This window comes from Heterocephalus glaber, unplaced genomic scaffold (assembly GCF_053883595.1).
Source record: "Heterocephalus glaber isolate CG9 unplaced genomic scaffold, H.glaber_assembly_v1.0 deba00000768, whole genome shotgun sequence".
Classification (NCBI taxonomy): Eukaryota; Metazoa; Chordata; class Mammalia; order Rodentia; family Bathyergidae; genus Heterocephalus; species Heterocephalus glaber.
The window spans coordinates 3,932,688-3,946,131 of NW_028258162.1; the positions used below are offsets into that span (position 1 = coordinate 3,932,688).

At 37.0% G+C, this 13,444-nt stretch overlaps 1 protein-coding gene across 1 annotated transcript in view; it reads right to left on the reverse strand.

Annotated features, from left to right (window-relative positions):
* The window catches only part of Cubn (cubilin), a 259,007-nt gene that overhangs the window by 205,199 nt on the left and 40,364 nt on the right, over nt 1–13,444 (reverse strand). Inside the window, exons 16-17 of the mRNA XM_004859974.4 lie at nt 12,479–12,641; nt 11,190–11,380 (exon numbers count right to left, since the gene is read on the reverse strand). Coding sequence (XP_004860031.1) covers nt 11,190–11,380; nt 12,479–12,641 — 354 coding nt within the window. The remainder of the gene's footprint in view (nt 1–11,189; nt 11,381–12,478; nt 12,642–13,444) is intronic.

The window sequence follows — 13,444 nt, forward strand, 5'->3', positions numbered from 1 at the left end:
CACAAACAATCAACAAGTGGGATCTCTTCTTATTAAAAGGCTTCTGCACAGCAAGAGAAACCACCAGCAGTGTGAAGAGACAACCCACAATGTGGGAAAAAATCTTCACCTGCTTTTCCTCAGACAAAGGTCTACTATCTCGAATCTATAAAGAACTTAAAAAGATCAGACCTCCCAAATTTAAAGACCCTATCCAAAAATGGGCATCTGAAATGAAAAGACATTTCTCAGACAAAAAAGTAGAAATAGCAAATAAATACATGAAAAAATGTTCAACATCACTGGTCATTCAAGAGATGCAAATGAAAGCAATGCTGAGATTCCACCTCATTCCAGAAAGAATGGCTGCTATCATGAAATCAACCAATAACAAATGCTGGCGGGGCTGTGGGGAAAGAGGAACCCTGCTCCACTGCTGGTGGGAGTGTAGACTGGTGCAAGCACTGTGGAAATCAGTATGGAGATACCTCAAAGAACTAGGACTGGAAGTCCCATTTGACCCCGCTATTCCACTGCTGGGGATCTTCCCCAAAGAATTAAAAGAATCATACCAGAGTGATATATGTGCACCCATGTTCATAGCAGCACAGTTTGTAATAGCTAAAACTTGGAAACAGCCCAAATGCCCATCAACTGGAGACTGGATAAAGATAAAGAAAATGTGGTTTTTTTATAAAGTGGAGTACTACTCAGCCATAAAAAATGAGAAATTAGAGACATTTATAGCTAAGTGGATGCACATTGAGGCAATACTCTTAAGTGAAATAAATTGGACACACATGTGTAAATACCGAATAGTTTCTCTGGTGTGAGAAACTGAAAGTGTAAATAAGGACTAAAAGTATAATAGGTCATGTGAAATAGGAAGAAAAGGGGAAAAGGGGAAGGAAGTGGGAGGGCTAAGGGAAAGGATAGAAGGGAATGGGATTAATATGAGAAAATGGAAAAATAGGAACAAAATCTTTGTAGATAGGGAGGAATGGAGGAGTTGAAGGGAGGGCTGGGCAAGGGTGAAAAATAAGAACCAAGAGAGACTATGTAAAGGTGCAAATTTTCAATGATGAATGTCATTATATTGTATACCTAAAATGTACCAATGATTAGAATGAATAATCGATAATGCAAAATAGGAAGAAAAGGTCCAAAGGGGTAGGGGTAGTGGGAGGGGCAGGGGAAAAGAAAGAAGGGAAAGGAAAAATGATGAGAAATGGAAAAAATGGAAATAAAGTCTTTGTAAATAGGGAAGGGTGGAGGGCGTGAAGGGAGGGCTAAGAATGGGGAAAAAGAAAGAACCAAGATGCATTATGTAAAGGTACAATTCCCAATGAGAAATGTAATTGTGTTGTATACCTACAATGTACCAATAAAGGAATTTAATAATAAAAAAAGAACACTGCATATCAAAATAGAAATGTTTTAGCCAAATTTGTAATAAAAATCAGTCCTGGAATATACTGTTTTCATTACTGAATGAAAATAAGAAAGACAGAAAGGTAGATGGGGTGATGAGGGTTGGGGAAAGGAGAGAGATAACCCTTAAGGAATCAATTTTAAAAATTAGAAATAATGCATTTAAATGAGGAAGAATAGAGTAAAAATAAAAGCGAAACTTAATATAGTACAAAAGAAAGTATAATCCACAAATACAATGAAGAACATTTGAAGCAGATTAGCAGATGGCGATATAAAAGATAAATCTCTGGCAAGTCTCAAAAGAAAATAGAAAACAAGAACAAATACAAAAATTTAAAACATTAAGGTGCTATAAATACAAATATTTTAAGAAATACTTTAAGTAAAATTCTGTGTACATTATATACTTGAATCTTTAAAATGGATCATTTCCTGAAAAGTACACAAATCACTGAAACTATATCCAGAAGAATATGAACAAAATCTAAATAGACATCTGCCAGGGATAAAATTGAAAATATTATCAAATAAATACTCTTCTCTCCCAAAAAGGAAGATGCCAGAAGGTACTCTATTCAGTAAGTACTTTTAAACTTTTAAGAAACAGATTACTCCCATATAAAACTTGTTTTAAGATATCATCAATTATGGAACAATTCCCAACTAATTTTTCTCAGAACTCTGTTACCAAATCCCAACATAGATAATAAAAATAACTATGAACTGATTTCACTATTAATATAGATAATAAATACCTAAACACTGTTTTAGAAAGATGAATTCATGGTCCACAGAACAGTGTCAGCCTTATACACCAAATCATGCAAGAGAAGAAAGTAATGTGATGATTGTTTGAAATCATAAACTATAGATCCAATAATATAAACCATATGATAGTTCCATGACTGCCTAAAAGTTTGTTAACACTCTTGATTTATTAAAAGATAAGACCTTAGAGAGTTCAAGGAAAAGTTCCTTTATATAATAAGACTACCTATTTTAAGTCAATAACCAGTGTCTTATAGTGAATGGCCATGAACACCATCTGTGGATTTGTGTTCAAATCCCACCTCTGTCACTTACAAGTGTCTAGTTTTAATAACCTTGAGCAAGTTACTATAACTAAACCTAGCTCATGGGACTGTTAAGGAAATAGATGAAACATAGTGTGAATTTCTTAGTAAACTACCTTGTAGTAGAAAATATTGATTCGAGAAGAGCTATTGTTATTCTCGACATTTTTAAAGGTGAAATACTGGTGACCTCTCACCATAATCCCTGTAAAATTTGCTCGCTTAATTAACATTATCAAGTATTGTTAAGTACCAGGACCTGTGCTGGTGATAGCACCATCAAACAGTCACTGCCTACAGGAACTTACAATAGGCAATCACAGTTTTTTAAAGCATGAAAAGTATGATGCCCAAGATATACAAGGTGCTGCATTTTTACCAGCCGTTGTCAGTAGGTACCATGTAGGCATTTGGGAAATTTGGAAATTTTCAATTTGCATTTAAAAATTTCATTTATAATTATTATCACAGTGATGGCAGGGCACCACTGCATTTAGTAATTAAGTCTCAAAGACGTTAGACACCCTCAAACTAAGAGAGTCACACACAATCAGGATTCTCCTAAGTCCTACGTGACATACTTTAGGTTAAAACTTTGTTAGTAAGCATAAAATCTAGCTCTATTTTACATATTAAACAACAAGTAATTTTGCAGTGTTTTAATATACAATGATGACAATAGAGTATGAAAATAATCATTTGTTTGTTTCCCTTCTTGGACACCTGCCAAGAGTTGGTCACCATTTCAGAAAAATATAGTCACCAACGCACAGAGCCACGCCAGCCTGCATTTCTTCTGAAGCATTCATAGCGCGTTAGCATAGAGGCAAGCAGCTGACCCTTTATGATGTCTTCAAGTGGAGGCTTAGAATGAATGTGGTTTTTATTTTGTTGCTTTACTTTTATCTCTTCTTAATATTATATTTACAACTTTATATTTTTTAATATAATGTGTTTAGTAAGGTTATGTCATTAATGAATTTTATTTGCCCAAAATAAAAGAGTGACCTTAAACTATCTCAACAAAGACTCCCACCAGAGAATTACAAAATATTTCCCAGGAAAAATAATCTCTAAGATGAGACTTGAAAGCCAAGTAAGAATTACCTAGGCCAAGAGGAGCGGGTAATAATCAGGGAAAAATTTTAAAGTGTAGTATCCAAAGCTGGTGGGGATATCTTGACACAGTTTCTTTCATCCATAACTGGTAGAGGTAGAAAGTTCCAGAAGGTTCAATTTGTATCACAGTATTCCACTTCTAATGCTCTGTCCTAAAGATGCTCAAAATGCAGGCAAAGTTGTGCATGCATCTACATCACAATATGCCCTGCTGTGATGAGAACTGAAACTGTGCTCAAGGTCTAAGAATAGGGGATGATTAAAGAAATAATGGCTTAGCCATATGATTGAGTATTACACAGATACAAAAAAAAAGATTCACATGCCTCTCCTCTGACAGCCTCATACCAAACTCCCTTCTTCAAGCTCTCACATCTGCAACACAGATTTCACGGAGTGAAGTAAAGTTATACTAAATTTCTCACTAACCAACAGCAAATCTGAGGGAAGATGGGAGCGTACATTTTCTGTATCCCTGTCAATGTTTAGCAAATAACTTGAAAATAGGTGTTTAACAAACTCTTGTTGATTCATTAACTTTTAAGGTGGGGTAGATAGTTCCATTTTTTTTTTTTTAGAAATGAAGACATATTACAGTTCTTGAAAAACAGAAAGCATGAAGCACAGAGTAAGATATCTTCTTGCTCTCTAATCCTCCAGGGTTTCACTTGCTTCTTCTAAGATAATGTTTCTCTTTTAATTTTGCCCATTAGAAGATGACAAGAAGGAAGAAAACGAGCCAAATAGCATCAGAGTAAGCTAAAGCGGTCCATTCTCCTGGGCCCTGATTAATGAAACTCAAGGACTTTAGCAAGGAGAAAGGCAGCTGCAGTCCAAATGTTTTAGGAGGAACTTATAGGGCTGAAGGGCCCTAAACCCAGAAGGTGCAATTGATTTTGGCTGTTTCTCTCCCTCCCCGTCTCTCTCTCTCTCTCTCTCTCTCTGGAAATGAAACTGTATTAATTCTTTAAGCCTGTATTCTCTCTGGATCTCAGACATGGCCATACTTCACCATGGTTTTGGGAGAGATACTGAAATGAAATTTACCAATGCAATTTATCTAAAGTGACCTCTTTTGCATTCAGTATGCTAGGACTTGTAAATCTGGATTCTCTTCCAAAAATATTTTACTTGTGCTTGTAAACTAGGATAGACTATGTTGTTTTAATAATGACTCCTTTCCTGTAAGAGGACTGAATATCTATGCTCTTTTCCATGTGAACTGCCACGTCTCCTCATGGAGAATTAACAGGTCATGCTTCCCCTGGATTGTGAACTAGCCACAGGAACCACTCTAACAGATTGTGAGGGGAAGTAACGCTCCAATTTCCAAGCAGAGGCTGTGGCTGTCATTGCATCATTCAACCATCTTTTACTTTTCCCTCTCACAAGACCAAGAGCCCAGGTGCCACCATGGTAAAGACATAGGATATGGCAGCAGATCTGAGGAGAACTGATCTAAATACTCCATGCTACTATACGCAAAAGATACACACTGGTTGTAAGCCAGAGACACTTGTTGATACAGTTTTTAATTCACCTGGTAATTATTATTGGTTGTTTCTTATTACAGAGTAACTTAGAGAAAGATGGCTGGAATCTGAAAATAGTTTGTAGTAACAAAGTGTTGTTCTTAAGGAGTCAGGCGAAGCCACGTCGTAATCACTCATAGAGCGATCATTCTTCTTTCTGCATCACATTTACAAAGAAATGAGAGCGACCACCACAAAAGTCTAGTGATATGTGGATCAGGCTCATACTTTTCCTGACTATTTATCCAGTAAGCATGGAATGTTTCAGGCTCAAAGCCCCCATGTATTATCTGTGATCCAGGATTTTTAGCCAATGTAGTATTCCAAATGATTTCTAATTTTTATTTTTCATAAATTAAAATAGTTCCTCAAGAGAACTATTTTAGAATCACTCATTTAAAAACATGAGTCATTGTAAAGGAACTATTTCTTGTACAGAGAACTAAAATTAACTGGGATAAAAACAATTTATATGAACTTTTAAGTGTGAGCACTAGAGCCCAGTCAGCAGTAAGGTTTAACATCTGGACTGGATCAGATCTCAAAGCCATGACTTAATTTGTGTGTTCATTTGTACGTATGCTGTGAATCCAGATTGGTTTTTATATTACAATTTCTAAAATCCATTTAGGTATTAAATTTTAATTCAAAGCAAACCAAATATGTTGTCACTGTGCTTGGTAAATCCAAAAGCTGAAAACAGAACCCTACCATATGGCAGCATTTAACATGTGGCTTCCTATGAAGTGAGCTTTAGACTGACATATCCTTCAGCTAAAACTTGATCCAGGAAACTAGTCTCAAGCTAATTGGGGTAAGTAGGAGAGGGATCTGGCCTCACCCCAAATTAGAGAATAAGGAGTAAGGAATGCAAGATGAGAGAAGCCATCCAAAGACTGAAATTTGTTTACTTTGGAGGTGGTGGAACCTCAAGTAGGCGGGGCCTAGTGGAAGGCAGTTTGGTCACAGGGGATGTGCCCTTGAAGGGGACATTGGGGCCCCAGCTTCCTCCTCTCTCCTTGCTTCACAGCCATCCTGAGGTGAGCAGCTTTATTGCAACACGCACTCCCAGCCATGAGGTGCTGCCTTGCAACAGGCCCAAAATCAATGGGCTAGTAACCATGGACTAAACCCTCCGAAACTGTGAGTCAAAATAAATATTTCCTCCTTTAAGTTGATTTTCTCAGGTACTTTGTCACAGTGACAGAAAATTGATTAATTCTTTATATCTTATCACTGCATCAAAAAGCATCAGCAGTTGTGAAAAAAAACCCATGGTAACAGAGCTCAGAAACTAACCAAATGTTTCTAGTATAGACCCAAAATCCAATACGCTAAAGATGTAAACTATTAAACATCTCCCCATTGCCACTTTTCCCTGCAATCTCTAGAAAGATGTTTCCTTGAACTGAAATTCTGAAATGTCCTCAGCTGAAAAAACTATACTATTTAGCCTATTCTTGTGTGTTTAGCCATAGCTATATTCCAGCTTCCATTGTCAGAGGCCTTATTCTTTCTCTACCATTTATGAATGTATCCTTACAAATTATTCTGTGAGTCACAGCCATGAGACACTGACCAGAAGGTCTACTTGAGAGAAACTAGTATGGTCATACAGCTCAAAGGCCACAGCTCTCCCTCGGCCAACTCTAAGGGTGTCACAAATAGCAAAAGGAAGTCTTCTGTGAATTTGAATTCATCTGTTGATGTATGGGAGGTTTGAGAGGGTTGTGTGGGGCTAATCTTCAGGGTAGGGGCAAAGAGAAGGAGGGTAGAAGAAGGGGGAATATGCCAAGGAAAAGGTTCAGTGAAAAGGTATTTGTCAGTATTTCAGCTTGCTGTGTTCTTTCACGTTCCCAAGATTTTGGTTCTTTTTCTTAAATTCAGAGTTATGACTGGGATTTGAGTTTCATCGTGTCTCACAGATTTTGATATATATAGCATTTCCTGTTTGTTATTTTCTACCTATCCCTTCATGTCTTATTTCCTTCTTAATCCAATAATTATTTAGGAAAGAATTCACTGATTTCCAAGTGTGTAGGATCTTTACATGTTTTATTAATAATTTGTATTTTTTTTTCTGGTATCAGGGATTGTACTCAGGACCTTGAGCTTGCAACACAGGTGGTGGCACCACTGAGCTAAATCCCCGGCCCCTAATAATTTGGATTATATTGAAATGAGGTGTACAATTTCTGTTAACTGACGAATTGCCATGCCACAGAAATCTAAAACAAGGATGAATTTGCGATTCAGTGCCACTCACAGAGGAGGTCCATCCCCTAAATTTCAGATGTCAAATTCAGTATAACGTACTCCATCCTATCATATTAAGTGTATTTCTCAGCTTTCCTAGCCCTGCATTTTTGTTACTGTCCCTGTCTGTGGACAACCACCCCAGGAGCGTTCCTGTTTCTCTAGAAGTTACATTTCCCTTTCCCTCATTCGGCCTCTCCCTGTCCAGCTCCTCAGAGTGAGCAAGGCTTAAGGGGCTGCAGATGGGCCAAGAAAACTTGGTGAGCTAAACAATTCTATTTATTTTGCCACGTACTCTACCTCAAGCCTCAGCCTTCACATCATAAAGACTTGTGAATTTATTATTCAGACTACAACTGGCATTCCCTAGGAATTAAAATTAAACTTCCATTGCTGTCTTATGTGTCCTTTACTCAGAATTCTGATGACATATCACTTATGAAATATTAATGAGAGGTGCTGGTTTTTAATCTGGAAAGATTCTTCTGCTACATTTATTGAACTGTTCTATACAATTTAAAAGCTCTGTGACAAGAACAGAAGCAAAAGTTGATTTGTTCTGGTACTTGTTCTTTTGTAGCCAAATCTCATCTTCCATGGACAACGTGTGTGTTTTTAAAGGTAGGAACTTTAGTTGAGAGAGATATACAGATCCAAGAAATAGCGTGTAAATGCAGGCTTCTTATTTCAAAAAGGAAAAGAAAGATATGCAACACTGGCTCTGGACAATACCAAATATATTATCTTTTGTAGTCAAATTTTATCCTCAAATGAACACCAATGGCACTCTTTTACTGAGGAAAAGTGATTCTTCCAAAACCACATAATGTATTAAAGATATACATGAGGCAATAGTGCACATCTTAATCTTTATCTAAAGGACATGTTAGCATGGCAACAAAACATCTCAGACTACGTGACAAGATGATCTAGGAGTCTTAGGAGTACCTCTCTTACTCCTTGAAAGAACGCCCCTTATTCTTTTGTGTCTCTCTAGAATTCCCTCTGTTCTTCATTTTTTTCAAAAACTGTAGGTAGTCTGCCTTCTCTCATAAATGGAGTTAGTAAATGACAAAGTGATTTAAACCATCAAAATGTCTAAACCATTATAGTATTTAAAACGCCACCATCTCTTTTTCCTTCAACATTTCCTTTTAAAAGTACAGCTTTTAAATATGAAACCCCTATTTTGGGGACTAATACAGCAAGTCATATTAATATCATTTAAATTTGGTTCTTGCATCACTTTCTTCCACAACCATATTTGAAGAGCATCAAGAGAAGTAGATACATATTTTAAATGCATTTAGTGCAGTTTTCCCCATGGACAGAGATGATTTAATGAGAAGAACTTTGATCTAAATCAATATATTTATTTAAAATCTTATATAGGCATACTGAAGTCCTGTTGTGACAATATCGAGACTTAGACCATTGTGGGGTTCCATTTTCTGCCTTGTAAAATGAAGGATCTAGATTAGGTACTCTTTTGTTATACCTAAAGCCCATGCTGATGCTTAAATTCTATAAATTGACTGGTTTTATTCCATTAGGTCAGTCAAAGATATTCTAGAAAACCATAATCAACTATTCAAATCACTCTACATGACCAGTCCTTCTGAATAAGAATTCTTTATTTTTTCCATAAACAATCCAAAGTTTGTCAGAACTCTGTGGGTAGGTGTGAACATCAGAATATAAGTAGCTCTTGGGCAACCATCAAAGAACCTCTTTGGCTGCCTGAACTGCCAAGTTCAAGGTGAGAGTTGAGAATTCAGGCTAGGACAACCTTGTATTTGTATGATGTTTTTCATTTTCAAGCTTCTCTTGTCATTCATTTCCCAATTTTACCCCATAAAGGTAAGAAGACTAGATAGGACATCTTACTGAAGTAGGAACTGAAGGATCCAGATAAAGAATTGTCCAAGTTTCTATAAACATCTAATGATAGAACTAAAGTAAGAATTTAAATGCATTAACTCCAATTCCATTCTGCCTACAAAACATTCTGCCCTTCTAGTTTACAAAATTTAATCACTGAAGGCCAGTGTTATGATCTTTTTTCCCCAATAACTTTTCAGAACAACACAGAGGAGTTCTTGTAATGCCTCATTGGAATTCTATGAGTGTTCTGCAAAGCCGGAGAGAAGCCACCGTTCCATAGGCTTTGACAGCTCCTCGGAGCCATTAGGACCAATAGAAAGGTACCCAGAGTTCCACGATTATTAGAATTTCTCACCTATCAGAGAAAACCATTGTGTCTGGTTGCATATTTAGACCTGTGAGCAGAGAGCCAGGCATGGAACTGGGAAATTCTCGAGAACTTCCTCCCTAGGGAAGACACCTTCTAGAGTCAAAATTGCACTACTGCATTTCTGTTGTTATCAGAGACTGGCACAACTAGAACTCCTAAATTCAAATTCCTGCCTCACCGTTTGTCAGACATGTAACAGTAGGCAAATAACTCGATACTCTGGGCTCCAGTTTCCTGAGGTTAAAATGGAAATAATAACAGCCATTGCAAAGACGCAGTAAGGTAACTTCCGGAAAGCATTCACTACACTTGGCAAGTAAGAAGCAGATAATAGTCTTTATTTACTTAACTTATTCTATTCTAAAGTCTTAGAATGTTGCCTGGTGCCTAGTAAGCACTCTCTATTGTGAACTATTTTTACTGTCCTCTGAGTAAAAACTGGTATTGAAAATTTAAGTTTTATTAACATAAAAATATTGAAAATTGCTCCATAGTGTAAAATTTTAAAGTACTTTATGACAGACTTTACAAAACCTAAACTGAATGAATATACTCATTTACCTCACAACCTGAAATAAATAACAATTCAAGATTTAAAAATATACCTTGCTGTGGTGCTATGGTTAGTATATTTCTTCAACAATGTCTAGATCTTAAGCTAAAGTTCTGTTTCTTCTAAGTGTAGGAAAGAGGTCTGTAGGTTATATAGATTTTTCCTGGCAAAATAAAGTGGCTTAACTCACACCAGCAAACAAAATTGGAAATTCTTTTCTGAGTTTATATAAAATGTAGCCCAAAAATGTGTTTTGTATCTCTTGCTCCCCACTTTAAGTTGTGGCTTGGTCAATAATTAAGCAAAAGAAATATCAGGCCCAACAAAAAAACACTGTCTAATTTAGTTAGATATTTTCTTGTTACAACCATTGCACACACTGAAGTCTACAGCATCACAAAGGAAAGTGTGCAGGACTAATGAAGGAAAAAAGCCAAACCTCTAAAATAAGTTATTCAATGATTTTAATGCAATTCTCTCTGTGCAGCTAATTAGCTGGGTCACCTGGAGATAGCCCTTCACTTCTCTAGGTTGAGAACCCTCCCTCACATATAAGATTATCTTAGATAATCTAAAATCTTAATCCTATTAGTAAACCTTATTAGCTTTACTTTTGTGCATGTACTTTCGTGATTAAAGCTCATTTTAATAGTCTGTAATATACTGTAGCACTGTAATGAGTTTCTAGTCTCAGCTCTCCTTTGTTCCATGCTGATGCCCTTACTACTATCCTGCTTCACCACCTGTTCTCTAGAACAGTTGTTCTTAAACTGCAGCCTGCATCAGAATCACTTGGTGCCCTCCCACCCCAGAGCTGCTGATTGGGCAGGTCTGGAATAGGGCATAAAATGGCATTTTGAACACGATCTCTAGTGATCTGGATGCTGTGAGCCTGATGACCCTTTGAAGACCTTTATTCAACCTACAGGACATAAAAAAGTTGATGAACATCATCTAAGGGCAACTAAGAACTGAGTAGCAAAAGTTACCTCAATGTAACTGTGGGAGCAACCACGCTGGCCTTCCAGTTCCACATGGGTGAAGGTGAGGTCTATTAGCTCTCCCTGTGGCTGCTGTATGATGTAGACACATTGCCTGTTGTGAGCCAGAGGCTCAGGCAAGCTGGGAAGGAAGAGCTCACCCTCTGGGTCTGTGTAGTTCCCTCCACAATGCAGATCCGCTACAGGCAACGGGAGGTAAAGAAAAGGAAAGTTCCTGTGACTCGGCTTCTGAAGTTTGCGCTCACACACACACACACACACACACACACACACACACACATAATCATAACCCACTCTATTAACCTACTAATAGAGGGTTATGCCTCTATTATAAGATTTCCCATTTGATATATTTGCACTCAGTCCCTGGAGTACCTAAAGTAATAGAGATGTGTGATCAGACTTGAACGCAACATTCTATTCTATAAATTGCTTTTAAAATACATTAATGCTCTGCCTCATTTGAAAAAGATTTAAGGCATTTTCGGAAATAATGTAAAAAAATAAAATATAGAATTACATATGTGAAGCAGATTAAAGAAAAAATGAATACAGGAGAGCAATGTGTGGCCAAAGTAAGGTTGCTAAGTACAAACAATAGTTGTAAGGGCCACGGGAATTAGAGGAGGTTGGTTGGCTGCAGATCCAGCTTGATGTCAAAGTAAAAGGACAAGGGACCAATGAAGATGTGCATTATTGCTTTCCCTGATTCTGAGCCTTAACAGATATTTCTCCTATGAATTCTTGTTATGAACACAATCATAGATGTGATGAATAAAATTCTTTCCATACCTAAAATGAAAATTACAGAATATTTCATGTGTTTTGTTCTTGTTTTAAGATATCGATGCAAGTTGAAGAAATGACTGACAGTGAAACTCTATGGGCCAGGACACTGCTGTCCTAGAAGCCAGCTCCTGTGTGGCTGGACTTGATCCAAACACAAAATCAGACACATCTCTAGATAGATGCATTGCTCATGTGAATAACCTATCACACAACAAACATCAAACACCGAGGTTCTGAATTATTTAATTTTAAGTGTCTCGTACATTTCCACCAAGATGTGGATCCCATAATTAGGAAGCAAAGGGTATTGGAGTATTAACAATAAAACACTGGGAAGACAAAGATTCTGAAGCTGTGAGAGAAATATTTGCAAAGGCACGTTATTGGGCTAAGAGACTCATCTTCAGCATCACTTAAAATACAAACAGTTATAGGCACAGCACACTCCTTCAACTGCATATTAAGCTACCAACTGGCAAGTTACTTACAGGGTGATGTTAGATAGGTGATATGGAAGCCGCGATCACTGATCTGATTGTCAGAATGGAAATGAATTCTGGCAAAGGGACCTGTAGTCTGGAGTGGTGGGACGGAGCTGGTGGTGCAGAATCTTCCAAGAATGGGGTCCTGGTGGAAAGGACCGTCTCGAATCTAAATCAAAAGAGTGACTGATCAGTGTCAAAGAGGTCAGGTTTCCACAAAGCAGGTCACTGTATACATTAACTTCAGAAAAGTCTATCATTTACAAATGATGGCTCTGGGGAGTTTCCTATAATAGGTATAGTTAGTGCACACTTGGGGTTCAGGAAAGGGTGTGGCTTCCCATCACTCCAAGTGCCTTATCTTCTGTCTGAATTTCAATTCTGAGACCGAATGTGTATTTTGGATTTGGCCTCATTATGTTACTAATCTGAGTGTTTTCGTTCATTGGTTCCCCTTACCCCAGATATTTGTTTTAAAATGATAGACTCCTAATGATCTAGAAAACAAAAATGAATATATGAAAAGAAAATGGAAGAAGGAATACTACTGATGTCAACTGGCTACAATATGGTTTAGGTATTTAGAAGAGTTGCAGGTGGGAGGGAAGTGCTGTCTCATTAGATACAACATAAGTGATGGTTTGATGAATTTAATGAATTTAAAACTACAGCTTAGTAACTCTGAAGTACCACATTGGTGATAATGTGAAACTAAAAACTTTTTAGTTATTGGTCTTTAATACATTAAATAATCATGTAGACCTCTCTATAATTTGGTTCTAATTTCAAAATCTGTATCACATAGAACACTAAGAAGTCAATGAGCTAAATATTTTAATACAGTCAATTTCATCCACTCAACTTACTTTTTCCCTTGAGTAAACTTCTACGACAACATTACTTTATTTTTATATTTAACTAGTTGCTTGAACTATTGTAGCTATTTAAACATTTAAATATTGTCACAATGAC